Genomic DNA, 26751 nt, shown 5'->3' on the forward strand with positions numbered 1-26751 from the left:
AGGATCTTGCTTTACAGCTAGGCTGACCTTGGACTTCTGACACTGTAGGCACATCCCACCATGCCAGACACACATCCTTGCTGTTAGCCTTGTTTAGTTTAGCCTCAAGATTACCTTGTTGAAGATGTTGAAGCTACATTTATCTAACTTAACATTCCTGGGAAGCTTATTTGAGAACTTTACAGTACTACAAAGCTCGTGCAAGGATTAAGAGTGTATGTTAGAGCCAGGCAGTGGTAGCACACACCTTTAATCCCAGCACTCAGAAGGCAGAGGCAGGTGGATCTCTGAGTTCGAGGCCAGCCTATTCTACAGAGTGAGTTCTAGGACAGCTAAGACTGTTAGACAGAGACTCTGTCTTGAAAAAACAAAAAACAAAGCAAAACAAAAGCAAGAAAAAAAGTGTGTGCCTTTGCGGTTAGAGTCTATAGTCTGTAAATCTAAATCCTGGTTTGGCCTCCTCAAGGCTCTTGCTTTGGGCAGAGTCCTTCACCTCTGCCCCTCTTCTCTCTCCTGCGAGATGGGGCAGTCAAGGCATCTCTTCGCAAGCATTGCTGTGAGACCAAGAGCCCTGGGGTGGGGGATGTCGTGCTAGCCATTAGGTTATAACATTTGTGCTGTGTGCCTTTCTCTCCTGCCATTCCCTCACCCAGAGATCCTTTTTTGGCCTTGCCTTCCTGTGTGGGGCTGCACATGTGGTGTATATGTAGATATGTGCACATTCACAAACATGAGTCATATGTTTTCTCTCTCATCGCATAGACTGTAGTCCTTTAAGGCTTCTGTTTATCTATGTGGCATTTGTTTGTTTATTTATTTGTTATTTGTCTGTTTATTTATTTGGTGTTTGTTTGCTCATTTGGCACTTCTGTCTCCTTTCCTGTGCAGACCCATTTATAAACACTGTATTTGTCACCAACTTGATTAGTTAGACTCTGCTGAGCCGTAGACAGGTAGTGAAGAGGGGGCGGAGTGGGAGAAGGAAAACCTTGCTTGCTGCTCTACCTGGTAACTGTATTTTAGCCACAGCTCCCCTCTTCCCTGCTGCTTCAGGAAAGCCGTGTTGACTTTCTGTGAAGATTTCCTTCAGCCAAGAAACAGCATGTCTGCACATAAACATAAACATGTAGTACCAGCATGTCTGCACATAAACATAAAAGCTCCTTCTGTGTGCCCACGAAATATGTTTCATGTCTCCATTCTTCTCTCTTGCTCAACAGGAATGCTCTGTGTGGGAAGCTCCAGTGTGAGAATGTGCAGGACATGCCGGTGTTTGGAATAGTGCCGGCCATCATCCAGACGCCTAGTCGAGGCACCAAATGCTGGGGCGTGGACTTCCAGCTTGGCTCAGATGTCCCAGACCCAGGGATGGTGAATGAAGGCACAAAATGTGATGCCGGAAAGGTAACCTATGCTTTATATTCACAAGCAAAAGCCACCTTAAAAATCATTACATGAAGTTGGTGGCTGGCCTCTTCCCTCTGGAAGAAAAAGTCAGTATTATGCATTTTTAGAAACTCTAAAACCACTGGGAAGAAACTTGGGGACAACTTGAGTCGTGACGCCTGTATTTCTTCAGAGAAGTCCTCTAATGTCTTCCATGCTGCAATACACTGTGCATGTCTTTGTCTGTGAGTGTGCTGTCCTTGGTTAGCCAGATTGCTCTTACTGGGAAACATAGGTGATTTCCACAATGGGAGCTCAGATTCCTGGATTTGTGTGTGTCTGTTTGTGCTTCTGGGTCAATAATGTCATGGTGCTTGTCCTGCCCGTGTGCCTTGTATCTCCTATGAGCCCAGGGTTTGCCAACATTGGCTTACAAACAGTGTTTCCATGTGAGTGGATGATCAGGGCCTTTTATTTTTCTTCTGAAATGATTGTTGTGGCAGAAAGAGGTGCTGGCTGTCTAGTTTCAAAACCATACTCAACAAAACATGTCCCTCTCTTCTCTCAAGGTTTAGGAAAAGAGATGGCTGTGTGTGTGTGTGTGTATGTGTGTGTGTGATAATTTCTCCTTGATTGGGTTGTTAAGTATTTCTTCGGAATGCAACAGCCATGGTTAGTAAGCTGAATATGTGTCACTTCTAGATGCATATTCTGAATGAGTCTGCAAGGAATATCATCTTACAACATGTAGTATATGGTAATTATGTGTCTAGGTCTTTCACATTCTTTTTTTTTTAAATAATTATTTACTAATTATGTATTATTGCGTGTGTTCATGCAGGCCAGAAGAGGGCACCAGATCTTATTACAGATAGTTGTGTGCCGTCATGTGGTTGCTGGGAATTGAACTCAGAACCTCTGGAAGAACAGTCAGTGCTCTTAACCTCTGAGCCATCTCTCCAGCCTGGTCTTTCACATTCTTAATGTGTTAAAGCTTTAGAGAAATAGTTAAGTCCTGCTTTCATTTCTTGTGGAAGGAGCGGCAGGCTGCTTCCCACTGCCCACCCAGCTAGCTTTACCCGAAATAATTACACAGAAACTGTATTCTTTTAAACACTGCCTGGCCCATTATCTCTAGAGAGTTAGTTACTGGCTAACTCTCACATCTTGATTAACCCATTTCTAATAATCTGTGTAGCACCACGAGGTGGTGGCTTACCAGGAAAGATTTAGCATGTCTGACCTGGTGGCTGGCTCCATGGCATCTGCCTCACTTCCCTTCTTCCCAGCATTCTGTTCTGTTTACTCCGCCTACCTAATTTTCTGTCCTATCAAAGGGCCAAGACAGTCTCGTTATTAACCAATGAAAATAACACATAGACAGAAGGCCCACCTATATCAATTTCTCATGTAAATTTCTTTTGAACTAAGAGTGCTACAGCTGTGTCAGTTTCTTGGCAATTATATTTTAATTGTAGGTTTTATCTTTTATTAACTTAAATGCCCCTTTGTTCAATTTTAATATTTTTATGCTAAATTTTTCTTTAATTGATATTATTGCTTGCTTAGTTCATGATTAAATTGTATCAATCAAAAGTTTTTAAACTAAACTTTAAAATGAAATTTGTTTTATGTGTGTGCCTTGAATAATTAGATATTATTTCTTTTCTCAGTTTCTTTTATTGGGAAAGTATTTATATAAAAGTATTACATTTCAATTATTAAAAAATATTGTACTAAACAAAAATGGATCCCCAAGTCATTTCTCTTCCCCAGCTCATTTCCTAGGTGAGCCACGGTCAGCACTGGTGCGTGCGTGTCTGTGCAGTCTAAGTGAGCCACGGTTAACGCTGGTGCGTGTCTGTGCAGTCTAAGTGAGCCACGGTTAGCACTGGTGTGTGTCTGTGCAGTCTAAGTGAGCCATGATTAGCACTGGTGCGTGCGTGTCTGTGCAGTCTAAGTGAGCCACGGTTAACGCTGGTGTGTGTATGTGCAGTTCTCTCTTTGGGCTTTTATAAACCTCACATACTATGAGAAAACAAAACCACACCAGACTTTTGAGTTCTGAAATGTGGTTACTCAGCGACATAGAAGAGAGTTCCGTCAGGTCTGTATGAAAATCTACTTTATTCCACCCTAGTGCAGCCGTTGTTTAGCCATACAGTGCCATTTCTGCCTCTAGATTATTTATTTAGCTAGTACTAAAACATATTTACATCTAATCATTTGATCTCTACTTCTTTTACTGTTCTGTAGGATAGTTTGCTGCAAGAGTTTTTTTTTTTAAAGTAAGGAATATGTACATTTATTTACCTATTTTTTTTTACATTTGCCTATGTATATTTAAATTCTGGTAGGAACTGCCAGTTTACCTTTTCTGTAGTGTGGCAGCATTTTACCTCTCACTAACAGTATGTGAGGTATCTTTATGACAACAGTTTTGCTAATGCCAGTGTTTTTTAAAAATTAGTTTCTAAAACAGGCTTCCATGTGGTTTCTTCATAAATCCCTAGTTTTGGTCAATTCCCACTCTAACCCTCTTATCCTCCTCCATCCATTCCAGTTCAAATCTCACCCACCCTTTCAGATCACGTGTGTTCTGTTCTACCATCCCCACCCTACGGCATCTGTCTTCCCGCCGTCAGCCTTCTCCCACTTTGGGTCTCTATAGACATCTGGTTCACAAACAGATGCTGTTATGCACAGGTCAGAAGACCCCATCTTGGGGTCAGGGTCACCCCTCACAGAATATTTCTAGTTCCATCCATTCGTCTGCAAATTTAATTTCTCTTTACAGCTAAATAAAATCCCATTTTTCTTTGTTCGCCTGTGGTATCTGTTAGGGTCATTGTTGCCCCAGTGCAGACCTGGGTTATGTGGTAAGTCTATTCCTGACTTTTGAGGAACCTCCACACTGGCTTACGATAGCTGCATTAGCTTGCATTTCCACCAGCAGTGAATAGGGGTTCCCCTTGCCTACATCCATGCCAGTATTTGCTGTCATTATTCAGTCTTAGCCGTGTTGACTGGGGTAAGATGAAATCCCAACGTAGTTTTGACATCCATTTTCCCAGTGCTAAGGATATTGAACATATTGATATATTTCTCAGCCAGTTTGTATTGTATCTGTTATTTAATTCTATGCTCCATTTTCAATCTAGTTGTTCTTAATTTTTTGAGTATTTTATATATTCTAGATTCTTAACCCTCTGTTGGATATGTAGCTGGGAGGCCGCTGCTTCTGTTCAGTGGTGGTATCCTTTGCTATGTAGAATCTGTTAAGTTTCTTGGGGTCCACTTGTTAGTTGCTGGTCTTACTGCTTGTGCTTTTGGGGTTTGTTCAGAAAGTCTTCTCTTTGCCTATGAATTCCAGTGCTTTCAAGAAATCCCCATTTCATCACCTTCAGATTATCAGGTCCTACTCTGATGTTGTTGATGGAATTGAGTGTTGTGTAGAGCGATTTCTTTCTCTTTTTTTCTCTTGGGGGTGGGGTTTCGAGACAGGGTTTCTCTGTGTAGCTTTGGAGCCTGTCCCGGAACTCACTCTATAGACCAGGCTGGCGTCGAACTCACAGAAATCTGCCTGCCTCTGCCTCTTTAGTGCTGGGTTTAAAGGCGTGCACCACCACTGCCTGGCATAGGGTGGTTTCTTAAGGTAGGCACTTAGAGCTATGAGCTTGCATTTTAGGATTGCTTTTATTTGTATCCCACAGGGTTGATGCTGTCGCTTGCCTTTGACCCAGTTTTTACAATTTCCTTTTGGTTTGTTCAAGGGCCTATTCATTGTTCAATAATGTTTCCTTTAAACTCTCCTAGTCTGTGTGTTCTGGGGTCTCTCTTGCTGTCTTACTACATTGTGTTTAGATGGAATATGAAGAATTATGTCAGTTTTCCTCTTGTTCAAGCTAATTTTTTAGCATTAAAACAATTTCATGCATTGTTTGTGCCCTAATGCATGAAATATTGAAGAAAAAGTTGTCCGGGCTGCCGAGGAATGTGTAATCTGCAATGCTGGGATGGACTGTTCCCCTGATGTCTGTTACAGTCATTTGATCCATAGTGTTATTTAATTCAGACATTACTCTGTTTATTTTTGGTTGGGATGACCTGTCAGTTGGTGAAAGTGGAATATTGAAGTCACCACTACCATTGCTTTGGGGGTCAATCTGGAACTTTACGTATAGTCGTTCTTGTTTTATGAATTGCATGCACTTGTGTTTGGGACAGCGTTTAGAACCACAGTGTTGTCTTGGTGAAGGGTTCCTCTGGTCTGTATGCAGTGGGCTCTTTATTACTAGCGTTGGTTGGCAGTCTATTTTGTCAGGTATTAGAATAGAGAGATCATGTTTGTTACATCCATCTCCTTGGAATTCTCTCTTCCTTCCTTTCACCCTATGCTGATGTCTGTCTGTTGTGGTGATGTGTGTCTGGGGAGCAGGAAAGGATGGTTCCTGCTCCACGCTCTACTCATGTATGTCTTTTGGCTGGGGGAATTGGGATCATTAACATTCAGAGTTATTACTGAAAGGTGTGTGTTCATTCCTGCCATTTTGTTGGTTTTATAGTGTTTGGTTTTCCCCACTTCCTCTCTTGATTAGTTATTATTCTAATGTGGTTTAGTATTTTCCATGGCCTGCCCCCCCCATATGTATAGCAGGGCACTATCACACTCAGCATGTGGTTTCTTTTGATTTAAAAAAAATTTTTTTTGTGAGTATTTTCTAAGATCTTCATTTCTATACCCTTATCAAAAGACAGACTAGAATTTAACCTTTCTTTTTGGCCTTCATATACTCTGTCTTCTTAATCTTTGTTCTATGTTATTTAATTTCACTAATTTTCTACATTAAAATATATAATATTGGGATTAACCATGCCTTGAAAGTTTGACGATTTCCCCAATGATGGGTCGAACAAGCAAGGTGACTCACTGGGTAAAGATACCTGCTGTCAGCCCTGACGACCTCGGGACAGAACCAACCAAGCGTTGTCCCTTGACTTACACACACACACACACACACACACACACACACACACACACTATAACATGCACTCGTATGCATATTCACATGTGTTTGCACATACCTGTGTGTGTGTTGGCACTCACACGCACATGTGCATACACACACACATGCATGCACTCCAAATCAAGAGGTAATAAGAAATTAAAAATAAGAATCCTTCAATGAAATAAATAATCATGATGCTAATCTTTTTTCTCCTGATGTTTTGTTTTGTTTTTTGAGACAGAGTTTCTCTTTATAGCCTCGGCTGTCCTGGAACTTGCTTTGTAGACCCGGCTGGCCTTGAACTCACAGAGACTCACTTGCCTCTGTTTCCCGAGTGCTGGGATTAAAGGCGCATGCCACCACTGCCTGACCTGATATTCTTTTTTAATGTGTCTAGTTTTTCTGTATATCAGTAAATTCTTTGTTTGTTTTTTCAGATTTGTAGGAATTTCCAGTGTGTAAATGCTTCTGTCCTGAATTATGATTGTGACATTCAGGAAAAATGTCACGGCCATGGGGTAAGCTGTGTTCCCTTTGGTTTGTTCATGGTGGTAGAGCTGAGGCGATGATCCCAGTGAGGGTTAGAGAGAGTTCCCAAGGTTTCTAGGCTGGGAGAATTTGTTCATGTTGGCAAATGTTTCATTTAACACACGCACGCACACACACGCACACACGCTTGCACACACACACTTCATACACGTGCACACACAGACACACATGCATGCACAGGCATACTTCACATGCACACACACACACACACACACACACACACACACACTCACACTGAGTGTGGCGGTGCATGTCCACAGAGTGAAATCCAATCCAGCCAGGGCTGCACAGTGAGATCCTGTCTGGGGCGGGTGTGTGTTTGTATGAATTTTGTTCTTAGTTCCCATTCCATAGTTGATTCAGAGCATGCTCTCAATTAACAAGTGGCATTTTGCTGTTTTAAAGGTGTGTAATAGCAATAAGAATTGTCACTGTGAAAATGGCTGGGCTCCCCCAAATTGTGAGACTAAAGGATATGGAGGAAGCGTGGACAGCGGGCCGACGTACAATGGTAAGTAGCACCGACGGGGATTGGCGTGGCCTCCAGCTGCTTTGGTTATAAACTGGCATCCGTAGCCCCTTCTTCACTGTGCATCGAAACTGTGTTCATTCTGCTTCTGCATTGCTCACAGATATTTCTGGGGTTTTATTTTAGTCCAGTTTCTTTCAGGTTTTTGCCTGTCCTTAGAGATTAGCCCTTCTTTAGCTCTCTGACCACCTTGCTTCCTGCCGTGCATGTCTAGATCACACTGAAGGTCTCTGGTGTTCTTGCAGCCCTTGCTGCCTCAGCTCAGAAGATACCATGGCCTAGGATGAGCCCAAGGTCTTTAGCGTGACATAGGTGTGCCCAGCATGAGTTCTCTCGGTTTAGCTCCCAGCACACTGCTCTGTGCCTCCAGCAAGAAGTAATTCCTTCATGCCCTCTGGACCCATTGTTAGCCACTGTAGTGTCTTCCTTATTTGCCGCCTGGATCTCAGAGTCTGCTCCTACTTTCCCTGGAGCTGCTACACAACCGGATGCTGCTGTAATTACTTTAAAAAAGCATCTCATTTTTATTTTCCTGGGGAGAAGATAGGCTTTCTTTTCTCAAGCAGACACTTGGGGAGTAACTGACTCATAGGTGCATGCTGAGTATTGCCAGAATTGCCAGATCCTCCCCAAGTGGCCACAATAGTTCAGTACTCTCTGCACCTGTGGTTTCATTTACTCGTGATCAAAGGCTGTTTGGAAAATCTCTATGGTTCATTTATCCAGGGTGACCCAAAGAAGTTGGTCCTGTTTTGACTCATTGTCGGGTAATATGCTAATCTCACTTTCTCAGCAAAAAGGCATTACATCATCTCATACATCGTCATAAGTGGTAGGGTGAGCACAGGCAGTACGGTATTTTGGAGAGAAAAGCCCACATTCGTGTAATACTTACCACAGCACGTTGTAATGGCTCTGTTTACTACTAGTGACTGCGAGCCTAAGTAGCCATTGCTGGAGGTGTGTATGTGTGGTCACAGCACAGTCTGTGTCCCCTGTGGGTCTGTGGAGCCTCTCTAGCATTAGTTATGGCCAGTGTTTGCCACATAAGCCATTCTCGGCGGACATAGTGCCGAAAGGCTCAGTTGTGCCTTTCCATTACTTTCTCCTGGTTACTAATGAGGCTGAACATCTTTTCATATGCATATTTGTCAGGAATACATCATATTTATTGATGTATCTGTTCAGTGTTTCCCCCAATTTTTCCTTTTTCAATTTTAACAGTTCCTTGTATATTATGAATACAAATCCTTCATCAACTATATGCTTTGTATATGTATTTTATGTTTAAATTTTTTATAGAGATTTTTTTAAAATTAAAAGTTTTTAGTTTATTTAGTGAGTGTGCATCTGCGAGTGCATGTGTGTATGTGCACATACGTACATGTATGGCACAACATGTGGAAATCCTCTCCTTCCAATATGTACCTCCTGGGGATTGAACTCAGGTTGTCTGTCAGGTTTGCTATTGAGTTCCGTTATCTCTGACCCACCTCACTGACTCTTTTTTTTTCTTTTTTACAATTAAAATCGATTTAACACAGTTTTGTGTGTGTGGCTGCATGTGCCACACCATGAGTGTGAATGGCAGAATACAGCATGTGCGAGGAGGTTTTCCCACCACGTGGGTACCAGGAATACAACTCTGGTCACCAGGTGTGGCAGGAAACCTGCCTTTGCTCAATGACCCCTCTCTTAGACTCAAAGAAGGATGCACCCCTTTTGGAGGCAGGCAGGGATACTCACCGCTGTACTAACTTGGAGGTGACTTATTTCTTTGTAAATAGTGTTGTCCATGTTCCACCATGACATTTCCATCCCTGCATATTTCAGGACATTTACTCCTTTTCTCCTGACTACCATTTCTTACTCTGCCCTCTTCCTTCCCTTATTCTGTTTTCATTTACTAATTTCTCATCTGTCTCATCTTTTAAAAGGGTATCATCTTTTAAAAAACATAGTCTGTGTGTGAGATAAAATACTTGAAGTTAGTTTTTCTGTTTGCCTTATTTTGATTAACTCAATGATTTAACTTCATTTTCTTACAAATGATACAATTTCATTTTTCTTTATGGCTGAATAATACTCCGTTGTTTATACTTATGTATTTATTACAGTTATACTGGTGGGCACTTACATTTATTCTGTATCTTAATGTAAGCAATGGCACAGTGAAACCACTGAATTAGACTTCTCTGGGGGAAGAAAGAATCTTTATTGGAGGATCAAACTTCAGGTTGTCTCTTGAGGGCAGACGATAACAAAACAGGAAAAACCCTGTGTTCCTATTAATCATCATTGTGCTTAGGAGAAGCAGAATCTTAGGGGAGTTTTGATTTGTATTTCCCCAGTGACTCTTGAAAAAGTATTTAGTTCACTTGTCTATTTGTGGATGGGATTGCTGTTTTTGTATTTAAATACTTGAGTTCTTTATGTGTTCTGGATGTCAGCCCCCTGTCGTGCATTCTGCAGTTTGCCTATTTACTGTGCTATGTAAAGGCTTTCTAGGTTGATGCAACCCTACTGATTAGTTCGTACTTTCAGTTCCTGAGTTATGGATTCCTAGTCAGAACACCCCATGCTAGTAGTGCTTCCTGCGTGTCCCCCCAGTAACTTCACAGAGTTGGATCTTACGTGAAGGTCTGTGATCCTTTGTGAGTTGACTGGTGGAGTCGAGGCACAGGAATGCATGCAAGCAGACATCCCCTTTCCTACAGTTTGCCAGAGTGGCTGTCTTTTCTCTAACAAAAATGCCTGTCTCCTCCATCAAGATGCAGATAGCTCTCTCTGTGTGGGTTTATTTTTGATTCCCTGTTAGTTGATGTGCCCACTGTGATGTTGGCATTATGGAGTTTTTGTTGCTATGGTATTTTGAGATGGCTTGTTTGGTTTTAAGGACTATACTGCATCACTTGTTTTGCTTAGAATGTCTTTGTCTGTTCGAGGCCTCTTGTGTTTACATACAAGTCTTCAGATGCTTTTTCCATTTCTGTGAAGGTGGCTCTGCCATTGAGCCTGCAGGTGGCTTTGGTCCTAGGTTATTTCAGCAGCATCTGAGCATGTGGGTCTCATTTTTAGTTTCTTCAGTTTTGTCATTTTACCTTCTTGGTTAGGTTTTTTTTCTTGCCTTATTTTTTGTTGTTGTACATATGGTCCAGCTAAAACTTAGGAATCAATTCTAAGAGTGTATAGTGACACCTTTGGGAGTTTGCAGTAGATAATCATACCTGCAAAGAGGAATAGCCGAACTCCTTCCATTCCTCGTGGTGTTTTTTTTATTTTGTTTCTTGACTGCTTTCTCTGACAAAAGTTTCCAGTACTATAATGAATAAGAAGGCTGAAGGCTGAGTGGGCACCTCTGTCATGTTGCTCATTTTGGAGGAGATGCTTGCTGTTTTTTCCCCTTTACTGATTTTGGCTATGGTCAATACATCATTTATTATGCCTAGGTCCTTCCACCCGCTAGTTTATCCAGTGTTTCTCATGAGGGAATGTGGAGTCTTATCTTAGGTTTTCACCGTATCTTGAGATGATCCCATGGTTTCTATTTGTGTGCTGACATTTTCTTGCTATTTGCACCATACATTGAGTCATCCTTACAGCCCAGCATGAAACCATCTTAATCATAGTGTATACTTTTCTAAGGTATGTTTTAAAATTTGATTTTCAAGTATTTTAGTGAGGATTTTATATCATTTCTATGAAGGATATTCATCTATAGTCCTCCTGACCTCACTCATTTTCTTTTTTGATACATCTTTATCATATTCTGAGTAAGGGTAGTGCTAACTTTGAGGGTTGCTATTGGGAGCATGCCCTCCCATTCTAAGGCAGGGAGCAGGGTGAGGGGAGCCAATGTCAGTTTGTCTGGAGAAGTGAGCTGAGAGTCTGCCCGTGCCTGGTCATGTAACTGCTGGGAGACTTTCTATTACAGCTGCAGGCTCAGCATTTGTGTTGACTTATTAGATCTTAGAGTCTTCTTGGTTTAATTGGGAGAGGTGAGAATGTCTAAATACTTAACAATATCTTATAGATTCCCCTGTTTATTGGACTTGTGAAGAATTCTCTAATATTCTCCGGGATTTCACTGGTATCTGTGTAATATTCCCCTTTGAACTCAAATTTTGTTGATTTCTCTCTCCTTTGATTTGTCTAAGGATTTGTCAATTTTGTCATTTGCGTGTGGAGAGATCTGTAATACCACAGGCGAATGGCAGAAATAGACAGCACATTTCCATGTCATCGTAGATGAAGGTAAACCTGTGCTGTGTAGTGAGCTTGACGAAATGGAAAGGAAGAAACCAAATATTTAGTATAAAACATGCAAAAATGCTTACTTACTTCAGTATGAAAATGTAATTTTAAAATCACATATGATACTTTTTTTTTTTGTCTACCATATTGGGAACAAAGCCAGAATTTTAACCTTGTAGGCCCATTTTCCGTTTTGGCTATGGAAAATTTTTAGATATCTCTTGGGAGTGTACCAAATTCTAACCATCCCTGTGGAGGACAGCTTTATAACCCTTCTAAGAGAGGATGAATGCGTTTCCATGACATAGAACAGTCTCTGGGGAAAACCATTCTGCAGTCACGCCCGAGTGCATATGCTCTGACCTAAGAACAGAGTCACACGCGGTAACTTTTCTTCAGTGCTGAAATGTCGGACAAATCGCAGCACACATCAGACCCCCTCGCTCTGTGTAGCTGCACCGAGAGCAGGAAGACTCTGTGTGTGGTGTAGGACAGGAGCAGGTGAACAAGCCATGTGCTGTAGTGTCTGTTGGCAGGATGCTGCCTAGTGGGTGGCAGAGGACCTCCGGGAGACGTGTGTTGTCCCCAGGAGACATATGATGTCCTTCTTCCATCTGCACGAGGACACACTAGGAGATTAAATAAGACAGATGCCAATGTGAACCACACACAGTAACGCACAGTGACTCGTTCTGGGTGAAGAGTCTTGCTGTCCAGTGTAACTGACTGACAGTGTACTGTTTTCTTTCTAGCAAGGAGCACGGCACTGAGGGACGGACTCCTGGTGTTCTTCTTCTTAGTTGTCCCCCTGGTTGCGGTTGCCATTTTCCTCTTTATCAAGAGAAATGAGCTACGGAGAACCTTCTTCCGAAAGAAGAGATCGCAAGCGTATGAGTACTCAGCCTTTTCTTTGTAATGTGTATTAACTAATTTAAAGTAATTATTAATGCTCTATCCAAGAACTCGGAAATCTTTTAGAAATAGGGTTCTGTGATATCTTGCTGTTCCTTTGATGTGATAAGCACAGGGTGAAGCTGGTGGTGAACCAGCCATGGTGGATTAGGCTTGTGCTGTCAGTGCTTGGGAGACTAGGGCAGGAAAGCTGTGAGTTCAAGGCTGGTCTCGACTTCCTACCGAGACCTTATTACTTACACACACACACACACACACACGCACACGCACACACACACACACACACACACAAATTAAAGAAAAGGAAAGAATAAAGAAAGACTGGCGGCTAAGCCACCTCTTAGGCACAGGAAATGAGGAAATCCCAGAAAGCCCAGTGCAGGCAGGCATGTGGTTCTCGTGTGGCTCTGATAATGACTCCAGAGGTCCGTGCTGACTTTAGGGTCCTGGTTGTCATGTACTATGTCACACTTTTCTGCTGTGTGCTGATTGGAGCTTCAGAGTTGAGTATTTTGTCCCGCCCCTTTGCTGGCCATCACGGTTCTGATTGGCCAGTCCCTGCAGACTTCTGCAGTTGTCCTGATGTGGTGAAGTGAGAGCAGTCTCCAAGCACCCCTGCCTGGCAGACTTGCTGACTCCTCAAGAGGGGCTGATACTTAGATGGTGTGATTTCAGCCACCGAACTTGCTGAGTCTTAGCGTGACTGCTTCAAATGTGGATGCAGCCTCAGAATTTGCTTCTGATTTTCTCTGATTTAAAAAAAAAATTGAGAAAATTTAGAGAACACTGACCCAATTTTTTTGAAATTCATAGATTCTTAGGTTTTCAGGTTATTGAATTCTGAATTGAAATGGGGTTTGGAATCCTTTCTTTCCCACAAGGATAAGATTTGTGTGAACACCATTGAAAATACCATAGAGGCCTCAGTTTCCCTCTGTTGTCACCGCCACCATCACCGGCAGGTTTATTTTACATCAAGGAAAATTGAAGCTATGTATAGTGTGTCTTGTACAAATGTTTTCTCATGAATTAACTCAAAGTAATCAATCATGTCTTTCAGATCAGATGGTAGAAACCAAGCAAATGTGTCTCGGCAGCCTGGGGGCCCAAGCGTATCTCGGCAGCCAGGGGGCCCAAGCGTGTCTCGACAGCCAGGGGGCCCAAGTGTGTCTCGGCAGCCTGGGGGCCCAAGCGTCTCTCGACAGCCAGGGCTTCCTCAGCATGTTTCTCCACTCGCACCATCTAGAGAAGCTGTGAGTCTCGTACAGCTGTTTCCTACTTGTTCAAGTGTTCACATTTAAGGACACGAAAGGGAGCTAGGAATGTGTGTTGGTGCCCTTGTCTAGTATGTGTAAGACTGTAGGTTTGAGCTTCAGTCCCAAAGACACAAGAAAAGATCAAAAAGTGGTTCCACAGGCTTAAACATAGATAGCTTTCCTAAGAATTGGGAACTAGTGTAGGTAGTCCTCAAATTAAAGGGCCAGCAGAGTCCTGGCTCGGAGGACGTAGGAGAAGACATTGGGTTATTCAGAGTGTTCTGCCTTAAAATGAGGATTGTGAACCTGGGTTCAATGTTTTTCTTTTTGCCAGTTCTTTCTGGTTTCAGCTCTTGGCTTCCCTAGGACATGTTGCCAAAGGGTTGGAGCTGAGCGCATGGGTGAACCTTATCATTTTGGCAAGAGGAGCCCTTATCATCATTTCTGCCAGTGTATTACAGAGTGCTGGGAAAGGGTAGACTTGCACTGATAAACAATACATAATACAGGTTCTGTCTTCCTTTGGACTTTGAAGCATGCTTGGGCAGCTACAGGAAAACGTGCTGTACTGAACTTTACCTTGGTCTTCATCCCAGTTGTTATGCTCGGGCCATCTAGTCTGGTGAGCAGCATGAACAACAGAGACTTTGTTTCAAAAGGGAAATGCAAGGACAGGTACCTGAGGATACCCTCTGCCTTCCACATGCGCACTATGGCATGCACACCTGCACACACCACCCACACAGTTGGCTTCAGGTGTGTGTGTTTACTGACTCCGTCACTGGAACTTGGACAGGAATTGCATTGCCTTTGTAGGTTGCTTTGGCTTGTATGAGCATTCAACTGTGTGTGTGTTCTTGCTTATCCAAATCTCCTTATTTGTGAATCATCTGTGTAGAGTTTTTATTTCTTCACAGTCACTAGGATAGGTTGTGTTTCCAGACATGCCTTCATTTTTCTAGTTTGCTCAGTTGCAGCCGCAGCTTACGGACCCTCTGTGTTGCTGCAGTCTGAGTTGGAATGCCTCCTCTTGCGGTCCTGAGTTTGTCATCCTTTCTCTTTCTGATAGTCTCGTGTACGAGTTACTTTTACTTTCTCCCTAATAAAGTGCCCCAACAAAGCAGCTTGTGGACAGGAGGGCTCAATTAGGTTCAAGGGTGCTGTTCTTTGTGTTAGGAAAGCAAAGACAGCTGTTTCCATCCTACCCAGTTCGGAAGAAGAGAGCAGTGTGAGTTCTTCCTCCCTTTGAAGGCGCCCACAACCCAAACCTAAAGGATGGTGCCACCCTCCGGCTTCCAACTCCAGTTACTTAAGATAATCCCTCACAGGCGCGCCAGAGGCTTGTCTCTTAGGTAATTCCAGATCCCGTTAGTCATCTGAAAGTCAGTGTTGATTGGTACGTCTAGATAATAGTATTTTGATTTTGTTTATTTTTTCAAAACCCTTGTCCTTATTTCTGTAGATTTCCTGACTGTTTCATTATGTCTGCTCTTATCTTGATTTTTCTTCCTTCCACTCCCGTTGTCATTATATAATTTCCTTTTTACAGCTTTTATGATTAGTTTATTCTTATTTTTCTCCATTTTATAACATAACATTAGGTTGTTATTTGATAGTTTTCTCCTTTTGAAATGACATGTCCTCCTTTTGATATAGGTATTTATTGCTGTAAGTTTGCTGTGAACTATCTTTAGCTGCCTCTCAGATGGATTTTACAAGCGTTGTAAATTTTGTGTTTACATTTTTGTCTCAAGAGGTGTTTTTGTATATTTTGATTTCTTGATCCAATGATTGTTCAGAAACATAATGTTTAATTTCTATGTAATTTAGAATTTTCTAAAATTCCTCATATTTATTTAGCCATACCATTGTGGTTAGGACATGCGATATGATTCTTCAGACTTGTTTTGTGGCTGAGCAAATGCTCTCATGCAGATGCTCAGTGCACTGGAGAACAATGAGTATTTGCCTGTTGACAGAGGTTCCTGCTCCTCCCGGTCCCATAGAAACACACAGAGGCCTACAATAATCATAACTGGTTGGCCTATTAGTTCAGGCTTCTCATTAACTCTTACATCCTACATTAACCCATAATTCTTGTCTGTGTTAGTCATGTGGCTTGGTACCTTTTATCAGTGAGGCATTCTCATCTTCTCATCTCGTCTGGATGATAACTTCAGACTGCATCTTTCCTCTTCCCAGAATTCTCCTGCTCTCATCACCCCACTAATACTTCCTGTCTGGCTACTGGCCAATCAGTATTTTATTAAAACAATAAAACTGACAAATCTTTACTGGATACAAGATCATTTTCCCACAGAATGCGTGTCTGTTAGGTATATAGTTCATGTCTGATGTTTCCTTATTGGTGTTCACAGTGCCAGTTAGGTAACTTATGTGTTTGCTAATAAAATTTCACAATATATTTTCTTTTCTTTTCAGCCTGTGAATGCAAACAGATTTCCAGTACCAACCTATGCAGCCAAGCAGCCACCGCAGTTTCCATCAAGGTTGGAAGGAAATGAATGGGTGTAGATGACTTGACCACACATTAAAATTCAGGAGCCAGTGCCTAGCAGTTTCCCATCAAAGTTGACTTAGGGCAAGGTAGTTAGGTAATTTAACTTGGAACAAGTTTGGATAGAACATGGTTTGTGGGAAAGTTTTCTAAGAACTTTTATATAAATATTGTTACGTAAGTACATCAGATGTAAATATTATTACATTAGTACAACATCCGATATTGTTACATTAGTACAATGTTAGATATGAGTATTTTTATATTAGTGCGATGTCAGAAAGAAATCTTAAAGAAAACTGAATTAGACTGCCACTCTCTATATCTTTTGGCATGTATAAGATTCAGAATCGAGGACCTTTAAAATAATGAGCAGTAGAAGACTAGGTAGGTGTGCCTGCTTTCTCACAGAGACTAACTGGAGAAGCGAGATAGCGGGAGGATGCCATCGTTTGGAAAGGAAAAGGCCAAGGATGTATGGGATTGCGGGGCCAGGGCCAGAGCGGGACACAGAGAATGTAGTTAGGGACTATGCTAGTTTAGCGAAGCGGGAAAAGAACTTAAGAGCCACTCAACAAGAAGGAAGTCATGCCCGGTACTGGAAACCTAGCCAGCTACCCAGGGCTGGTGAAGTCATGGATCTTAGAGAAGTCTGTATATTTTTAATGATTGAAGCTAAGCCTTTGTCTCAAGTCAACTACAGAAACCCTGAAGACCAGTGCCTTTTCCCCTACATGTAGTTGATTTTAATTGCTTCTTAGAAAATTCTATATATCTGAATCCAGCATTGTTTCATGCACTCTGCTAACTTATTCTTCCTCCTCACAGGCCACCTCCACCACAGCCAAAAATATCATCTCAGGGAAATTTGGTTCCTGCTCGGCCAGCTCCTGCACCTCCGTTATACAGCTCCCTCACCTGATGTTAGGGTCTTATTCTTCAGCCGTCTTCAGGGAACTGAGCAAATGCTTTTTTTTTTTCCTGATGTTTTCTTGAAAAGCCTTTCTTCTCTTCCAAGAGTGAATGAAAACACGCTTCATTAACACAGAACCAGAGAGGAGAGTTGAGACATGCAGGGCCGCGCGGGCACTCCGGGAGACTTAGAGTTGGCATCGCCATCTTTAAAAACCCTCTTGTCCCCTGTGACTTTAATGCCCCTAGTGTGGATTAAGTTATTTTGGACATGTTATTGTAATGATTCTCCAATTAACTGTACTGGTGTACTTCGTCGTCATGTGCTTAAATGTAATCCTGACTTTTTGATGTCAGTTCTTAATAATTTCTGGTTGGACATTTGAACATGTATTAACCTAGGAAAGCTGACCAGCTGCAATAATATCTATGTTTTCACTTTGCATGGATTAACAGCCGCTTATCCAGACTCCTGTCTCTTACTCCACAAATAAACGGCTGCCCCGAAGAAGAATACACGGGAATCACAGTTACTAGGTCGTGAAGTGACTTGAAAGTATGAAATACGGTGTGTATTCAGTTACTGGCTTCCATTTTTTATGATCTTTGAAGTATAATAGCTATGATAGAAATTGATCTAACACTAAATCAGTTACTGGCTTCCATTTTTTATGATCTTTCAACTATAATGACTATGGTAGGAACTGATTTAACACTAAACTCTCTTTCCACATCATGACAGAGCACTCAGTAGTGTTGCTGTAACTGAAGTGTACACTTTATGGTACGAGGTGTTTAGTAGACCTGTGCCGCTGGGTGCCGATCCAACAGAAGCACGGAGAATGCCTTTCGCCAGCTGAGCTGTTGTTTCAAAACCACTTGAGAATCCACGAGCACTTTAAACTCTCAAATCTGAATTTCAGAGCTTGATACTGAGTCATTTAGAATGTTTACATTTACTAAGGTGTGCTGGATCTTGTCTCTTTTGATTAATGTTTTCATAAAAATTAGGGTGGAGAGAGGAAGGAAGAATTGGTTTCCTTAGATAACTACAGAAGTTATCATGACATCTGTGAGTTACTATCTCAGCTGTATTAAAATGAATTTGTACTTTGAAAGGAATGATATTGACACTAAAATTTTAAATACTTAAATTTTTTCATGATTTTTCATAAAGAAATTTAATAATAGGTATATTAACTGAATTTCATTAGTTTTCTAAAATATTTTGGTTTGTGTATATATACATATTAAAATAAAAACATTTACAACAAATAAAATACTTGAAACTCCTTTTTGGTCTTCCCGTTACTGTCTAAGCACACAACTACTTGGAGTCATATCAGTGTAAGTGTTGTGGCTTTTCCCAAGTGTGCACAAAGGCTGTGTTTAGGGAAAACACAGTAGAAGATAGAAAGCTCATTTTTCAGGATAAGTATTTTAGCAGTTGGGTATGTACGAACGCTGATGAGCCAGCCCTACTGAGAAATAAGGCAGAACCCCTGAGGACGGAGGAAGTGGCTGACTGACAGGAGTCTGACTTGCGAAGCACGTGGCTATAGCACCGAGGTTTCCTGTAGGACTTGGGCTGAAATGCAGGCATTGTAGGATATCAGGGATCTGCCATTGCTACGTTAATTTATTGCACTGGTAAGTTTCTAAAAAGGACGAAGTCACATGAATTTTAGCCAACGTGCAATGGAGAGCCAGGTTGGAAGGAAGCCTGGTGGCGGGTCCAATTAGCAGTGTGTTCGTGGAAATAAAGACCCATAATAAGAAAATCATTTTACTCTTTCTTGAAAAATTTCTACACACATCTTGAAAATAAATCTTAGTTTAACCTCAGAAAGAATACATACATATTATGCTGTGTTTAATTGGCCTGTGCGCCATCACAAGCTCCACGTGTGCGGGGGTTTGCAGCCGCAGGGACCAGCGTGAAAGCTGAGGTGAGTATTGGCAAATGGAGGCCGGGTGGGGTGGCTACGCTCCAAGGACCGAAGGATGTGGCCCAAGGAGGCCCCTGGCACGCGCCCCACGAACCCGGACCCGTGCAACGGCTTTGCAACCGCCTGGATGCTCCAGGAGGCGCCATGCTGGGCGCCACGCTGTGCCCACTGCTGCTTCTGGTGGCCATGCTCGGGAGCGTGCTGGCATCAGGACCCGGTGAGCGCTCCGTGGGGCTGGCACTCTGGGTTTGGGGGACACTAATAGGTTTTACATGCACGTCATAAAGCTCAAAAAGCGTATCCCCAAAAGCACCCCAACAGCTTCTGGAACCCTACTTAAACTCCAAAAATTACCTTCCACAGACGATGTGCTTGCCATAATAATTCATCCGAAAAGAAGAACGAAAAGCCAGTAAGCCCCCAAACTTCAAGCTCAGAGGCAATCTGTAGCGGTTCCTACGGGGGCTGGGCAGGGACATAATTCTGGCTGAGTTTTGGGATCAAGGAGGGTGGTTTAGACACTCAGAGCAGCTTGACAGGTTGTGATGTTCAAGGGTGAATCCAGCGCTTGTCTCTAGCTCTGAGATGTGGCCAGTTTTCCTACAGAATCTGTGGAGGGCGTCTTCTGCTTCCAGGTCATGTATTCCTCACAGTTTGGGAGAGTAGAAACGTGAGGATAGGGTACCCGCATGCACGGTCCGCTTCTGATGAGTGTCCTCTTCCTGTTTATTAGAAATTAAAATAGTAATTAAAACGGGGCCGTACCTTTTACATGTTAACACACTTCAAAACCTAGAACCGTCTGGAAAACCCAAAACCAAACTAAGAACTGTTCTCCAGGGGGAGAATAGAAAGTTGGCAAAGCTTTGCTTTTCCACCTGCTTCAAAGGAAGACACCTAGGTTGTATGCCTGCTGCTTCCAGTCTCCTGCTGCATGTTTAACTTGAAGTACAAAAGGAGGACCTTTGTAGCCCTTTCAGATACTCACAGGCTGTCTGCATGCTGCACCAAAATTGGGCCAAGGGAAAAAGAATAGTCGCAATACAGAATCGAAAAACATACCAGCAAGCTTTACTGTTCTTTCTTTTTTTAACTAAAACATATCAACTCCTTTTCCTTTCTTCCCTCTAGTTTACCCAACCCCCAACTCTCATCTCTTTATTTAATTGATGTGTGTGTGTGTGTGTGTGTGTATATATATATATGTATGTATGTATGAAATTATACCAGCAAGCTTTTCTTCATGAAATTCAATGGAATATAAATATTGACGTTTGAGTTTTATGCATGCCTATTTTAATGTAGTATCTTTAATTTTTAAAACTGAGAAGTACAAAAATTTATCAAGAGCTTTAAAAAGATTTTTTTTAAAAAATAAATTTGAACTTCACATGTATGGGTATTTTGCCTGCATGTAAGTCTGTGTATCTGTTGTGGGCCTGGTGCCCTTGGAGGTCAGGAGAGGATGAGTCAGAGAGGATTCCAGAGGCCTGGAATTACAGGCAGTTTGTGCACCGCCATGTGGGTGCTGGGAATCCAACCTAGGTCTTCAGTGCTCTTAACCTCTGAGCCACCTCTCTGGCTCCTCAAACAGTTTTTGTTGGTGGTGGTGGTGATTTTTTTTTTTTTTTTGGAAAATGTTAAACTTTACTTTTTAGGGCACTTTAAGATTCACAGCAAAACTGAACAGAAAATACTGTTTGGATGTAGTGTCTGTTCTTGGTCCTCCCACAGGGGTCAGCACATGGTCTTACAAGGATGCATTTGTGCGAGCCCATGATCCTGCTTGCACTCGGGTTCTGTATGTTCTGTGGTTTGCACATGGATGCCCATCACCGCAGGATCGGCTTCACTGACCCAACAGTCCTCCAAGCTCCTATTCCTCCTCCTTCCCACTATCCCTTAGCAACTGCCTTTCTCTGTCTGCCTTCTCCAGGAGGTTGTATACTTGGAATCAATCATACATGATGTAGCCTTGCAGACAGGTTTCTTTCCATCCCAAGCATGTAATTTAGATTCCTTGATGTCTCTTTGTGGCTCGATAACTTATTTCTCTGAAGTGTTGAAAAATACCCATTTGTTGTCAGTATCAACCACAGTTTATCCATTTACCTACTGAAAAGACATCTCAGGGGCTCCCAGTTTTATTTAACAGTGGTGAAGACAGCTGCTGTTTACACGCCTGTTAGGTTTTATGTGAATGTAAATTTCCTTTCCTTTGCACGGTCACCTGCTGTCATTGCGCTGCTAAGAGGAGACAGTGGTGTCTCACTGTTCTAACTTTCAATTTCCTGTTGGCACGGTGCTGTCTTGAAGTTTGGCTTTGAGCCTCGTCTTTAAACGCTGAGCCATCTCTTCAGCCCTGTGGCTGCTATCTTCTCAGAGCTCACTCACTCTTTCTTCTCTTTTGAGAGGGGTCCTTGCGGGTCACTTGCCCATTTTTAAATTTGGGTTGTGTGCTACTATTACCATAAAATTCTTTGTGTGTTTTGATTAATAATCTTTTTATCAGATGTACTTTATTTTTAACCTTCTTATATGTGTATATGTTGTGTGTATGTTGTGTGTGTGTGTGTGTGTGTGTGTGCGCGCGCGCAACAACATCAGATGTTAGTTCTTGCACTTTGTGGAGGGCCGCAACCACATTACTTCAAGGGACAAAGGTAGAGATTGACCTCTGTGACCTCAAGGTGTGGTAGTACACGCCTTTGGTCCCAGTGCCTGGGAGGCAGAGACAGGCAGATCTCTGTGAGTTCAAGGTGATGTAGCACACGCCTTTAATCCCAGCGCATGTGCTTGGTAACTTTCTACTGCTGCGTCCCTGCCTACTTCCGAGGCATCACCTGGGATAATGGGCAGCGGACCAATCCAAGAGTGACACGTCAGAAGCGAGGACTGTTTCCTTTATAAGGGCTGGGTTCCCCTCATTCTTGGTCTCCGCCATGTAAGCTTATGCTCTCCCTCTCAAGAAGCATTAAAGCTTTGCTACAGAAGGATCCTAAGTTTCCCGCGTGGTTCTTGCGGGCGAGACGGTAGCGCGGGACAGCACTTTATTTAAAAATTCTTGGTTTTCACTCTGAATAGGTGACCCTTGCACTCCTGTGGATTCTGTCTCCACCTCCCCCCCACCCCCACATAAGTAGACTTTAAACAAAAATAGAATATGGTCAAAGTATGCTTCATGCGTATGTAAAACAGTATAATGAAATGCATTATTTTGTACAGTTAACTAAAACCACAGAAAGCAGCATTGGTCCGAAGCCTTCCCAAACCTCTCTTTCCTGAGCTTCCTCTAGCACCGTGTGTGAATGCAGTTATACTGGACCATATCGGCTATTGCCGTCGTTGCTGCAGCAGTGTCCAGAAACACCTTAAGGGAGGAGTTTTTGTAAGCCAGACATTCCAGCTGAGTGTCTAAGTGTGTGGGTCGTTTGGAGACTTTCTCCTCCTTGCTTTCTTTTGTGGCTACAATTGTTTGCACATTCTTTATATTCTTTCCGTAGAGCAGCTCTGCACTGTGGGTTCCCATGTGTGTCCCAAGAACTGTGCAATATCCGATGGCTTTATCCCATTGCATGTTCACGGAGATTCTTTCCTGAGTGTTTTCGTGAATTTGAAAGGAATGATGAAAACTGAATGGCCTCCCACAGCCCTTATCTTTATGAGGTGTTTATTCCACTATGTTGATGAGAGCCCATGAGAGGTAGATGTCCCCATACTGTTCATATTTATAAGGTTTCTGCAGTGTGTGTGATTAAAGGTTAGCTCTTGCCCATATTCCTTAAATTGGCACAACCCATCTTTAGTGCGTATTATCACATCTTTAAAACTTCTTGGAAGCAAATACATGCTTTCCACTTTCCATACATCCCTCAGTGGGACTTCCTTCATGTCAAAGAGCAGATTGTTGATAACACAAACAGCCCATGTTTATATGGCTTCTCTCTGCATCCCTGACGTTCATGGTTTGTGCCCTGGGTACAGGTTTGTAACCTGATGGGTTAGTTGAGAGGATTGGCAGATGAAAACTTTTTCCACATAAACTGCATTTCCTTGTCTTTACCCCAGATGTCATCTTCTTGCTTTCATTGGAATATGGAATTTTGTTGAAGGCTTTTTTCCATTGACTGTTCTCTTTATTTTTACTAGGTCTCTCTACCAGGTGACTTCTCAGACTTGTCCCTGATTTTTGGACTGATTTCAGTGTTATGGGCTTTGTACTTTTCTAGTAAAATTCAGACTCTGGAAAGCCACCACAGGTTATTTGAAAGCATAAAAAAAATAAATTCTAGATCCTTAGTAGTTGGGAGCTGTGAACCCCCAGATCCCGAGTTTCTTGTAAACAACGTGTTATGCTTGCAGCTGCTCTGAGCACGAGACCCTCAGGAGTTCCTGATGGCAGGGGAGTGATTTCTGGTGGGTTTGGCTGGGACGTGGCTATCAGTTAAGGATCCTTATATAAGCTGCCCCTGGACACAATAAAGGGGACATTTTTGGGGCATTCCTGTTTCAAGGATGACCCGTGTCTCTGTCTGTGTGTCTTGTCTCTGTCTGTGTATCTGCCTGGCTTGTGCATGGTCCCGTAGTGCAGGCACCGCAATACAGGAGTAGTACCGTACTGTCATGTGGTATAGGCAGGCGGTACACTTAGTGACCTCATAATGTATCTATCTAGTTCATCTACCAAGGTATTCCCTTTTCACAGAGAAAATCTTGGGCAGCACGGAGGAGCATTTTGTCTTCTAAGTCAAGGAATATGGTCATCATTCTCTGTTGAAATCCTTGTCCTTGAAGGTTTCTGACATCATACCTTTGTAGCCCCCCAACAATGCTGCCTCCCCGCTACACATACCTGGAGGACCCAGGAAAGCTAATCCTCCCAGATGAAATCCACACTCACATTCTGGGAGCCAGAGTCCCTTTTGCAGGATTCTAGTCTCCGTTCCTACATCACTGAGTACAGAGATGCTGCAACACAGGCACCCAAGGGTCTTAAAGGGTGGACCATGGCAGAAGTGGTCAGTTATTCATAGGATTCTCTGAGGGTTTTGAAGCTATCTGATGCTGCCACATGCAAAAGAATGCCAGGACCACAAAATCCTGGAGGGAGTTGGAGAGAGGTTTGTACACGATGAAGATACCACAATATGGCAGCTATATTGTCAGAAGACGTGTGCAGCAGTAAACGAGCTGACCATTCTATCGGAAACACCATGGTGCCACCTAATGTCTTGGGCTAGCTTGTGGCATCACTGCTCTGGTGACACAGAGATGCCAGGTGATTCTATCACGTGCCAGAAGGACCAGGGCTTTGTGAGTGCCGTCATCTGACGGTGCCCACTTCTGCTTCTGTTTTGTGTGACTGTCTTTTTTTGGTTGGTTTTTCGAGATAGGGTTTCTCTGTAGCTTTGGAGCCTGTCCTAGAACTAGCTCTTGTAGATTAGACTGGCCTCGAACTTGCAGAGATCTGCCTGTCTCTGCCTCCTGAGGGCTGGGCTTAAAGGCATGTGCCACCACCGCCCAGTGTGACTGACACCTCTCCCCCCTTAATTAAATTAGTCTGAAGTATGAGTTATTTGATGTCCAGCCTCTATTAGAAGGACACAGGGTAGTGGAAAAGTATGAGTGACAGGTCTGTCACCTTCCACAATCCAGTGTGTCTGCTGAGCATTTATAGCCACACTTCCCTTTCCTTCTTTCTTCTTTCTTTCTTTCTTTCTTTCTTTCTTTCTTTCTTTTTTTATTTCTCCCTCCCTCCCTCCCTCTCTTCTTTCCTTCCTTCTCTCTCTCTCTCTGGCTTTTTTCGTCTTTTTTATTTTTTATTTTTAAAAAGAAAACAAACTATCTTTTTTCATTTTACATCCCAATCCCAGTTCCCTCTCTCTCCCCTCCTCCCATTCCTTCCACTTTTCTCCACCCATCCACTCCTCAGAGAGGGTAAGGCACATTGCTTTGGGGAAGGTCCAAGGCCCTCCCTACTATATCTAGGCCGAGCCAGGTATCCATCCAAAGAGAATGGGTTCCCAAAAAGCCAGTACCAGCAGTAGGGATAAATCCCGGTGCCACTGCCAGTGGTCCCAAAATCTGCCCCAGCCATACAACTGTCACCCACATTCAGAAGGTCTAGTTTGGCCCTATGCTGGTGTCCCCATCATGGTCTTGACCTCTTTGCTCATATTCTCACGCTTCCCACTCTTCAACTGAACTTTGGGAGCTCAGCCCAGTTCTCTGCTGCTGGTCTTCGCCTCTGTTTCCTTCAGTTGCTGGATGAAGGTTCTCTGGTGACATTTAAGATAGTCATCAGTCTGACTACAGGGCAAGGCCAGTTCTGGCACCCTCTCCTCTATTGCTTAGGGTCTCAGCTGGGGCCATCCTTGTGGATTCCTGGGAATTTCTCTAGTGTCAGGTTTCTCGCTAGCCCCATAATATCTCCCTCAATCAAATTATCTCTTTCCTTGCTCTCATCTCTGTCCTTCCTTCATCTCTGCTATCCTGTTCCCTCAGGTTCTCCTCCCCCGTTCCCTATCTCCTCATCTTCCCCTTTCTCCTCCCTTTTCCCCCGACCCCTATGCTTCCAATTTTCTCAGGTATCTTCTTCAGTTTCTTTCTTTAAAGACTTAAAGTTTTTGTTGAATAGGTCTTTCACTTCTTTAGTTAGTGTTACCCCAAGGTATTTTATATTATTTGTGGTTACTGTGAAGGATGATGTTTCTCTGATTTCTTTCTCATCTTCTTTATCATTTGTATAAAGGAGGATTACTGATTTTTTTTTTTTTGAGTTGATCTTATATCCTGTCACATTACTGAAGGTATTTATCAGCTGTAGGAGTTCCCTGGTAGGGTTTTTGGGGTCACATATATACACTATCATATCATCTACAAATAGTGAAAGTTTGACTTCTTCCTTTCCAGTTTGAATCCCCTTGATCTCCTTTTGTTGTCTATTGCTCTAGCTAGAACTATGTTGAATTGATATGGAGAGAGTGCACAGCCTTGTCTTGTTCCTGATTTTAGTGGGGTCACTTTGAGTTTCTCTCCATTTAATTTGATGTTAGTTTCAGCTTGCTGTATATTGCCTTTATTATGTTTAGGTTTGTTCCTTTTATCCTTGATCTTTCCAAGACCTTTATCATGAAGGGGTTTTGAATTTTGTCAAAAGCTGTTTCAGCATCTAATGAGATAATCATATGGTTTTTCTCTTTCAGTTTATTTATATGGTGGGTTACATTGACAGATTTTCGTATATTGAACCATCCCTGCATCTCTGGGATGAAGCCAACTTGATCATGGTGAATGATTTTCTGATGTGTTCTAGGATTGCCAGTATTTTATTGAGTATTTTTGCATCCATGTTCATGAGTAAGATTTGTCTGTTAATTTTTTTATTGGTTGAGTCTTTGTGTGGTTTTGGTATCAGGATAACTGTAGCCTAATAAAAAGAGTTTGACAATGTTCCTTCTGTTTCTATTATGTAGAA

General features: G+C 42.5%; 2 protein-coding genes across 5 annotated transcripts in view; both read left to right on the plus strand.

Annotated features, from left to right (window-relative positions):
• Positions 1-18618, plus strand: part of Adam9 (ADAM metallopeptidase domain 9) — a 65732-nt gene extending 47114 nt beyond the window's left edge. Inside the window, exons 16-22 of one of the 4 annotated variants that reach the window (XM_085680737.2) lie at positions 1221-1404; positions 6833-6913; positions 7350-7455; positions 12480-12639; positions 13700-13892; positions 16338-16405; positions 17242-18618. In XM_085680737.2, coding sequence (XP_085536863.2) covers positions 1221-1404; positions 6833-6913; positions 7350-7455; positions 12480-12639; positions 13700-13892; positions 16338-16405; positions 17242-17335 — 886 coding nt within the window. In that variant the 3' untranslated portion in view covers positions 17336-18618. The remainder of the gene's footprint in view (positions 1-1220; positions 1405-6832; positions 6914-7349; positions 7456-12479; positions 12640-13699; positions 13893-16337; positions 16406-17241) is intronic. The other 3 variants (XM_085680738.2, XM_085680739.2, XM_085680740.2) reach the window with 3 other exon arrangements.
• A 764-nt stretch (positions 18619-19382) lies between these two features.
• Positions 19383-26751, plus strand: part of LOC125414534 (disintegrin and metalloproteinase domain-containing protein 32) — a 90428-nt gene continuing 83059 nt past the window's right edge. Inside the window, exon 1 of the mRNA XM_087901090.1 lies at positions 19383-19491. Within this exon, the coding sequence (XP_087757216.1) occupies positions 19419-19491 (73 nt within the window). The 5' untranslated portion in view covers positions 19383-19418. The remainder of the gene's footprint in view (positions 19492-26751) is intronic.

Source organism: Myodes glareolus, chromosome 23 (assembly GCF_982192425.1).
Source record: "Myodes glareolus chromosome 23, mMyoGla1.1, whole genome shotgun sequence".
NCBI classification, from domain to species: Eukaryota; Metazoa; Chordata; class Mammalia; order Rodentia; family Cricetidae; genus Myodes; species Myodes glareolus.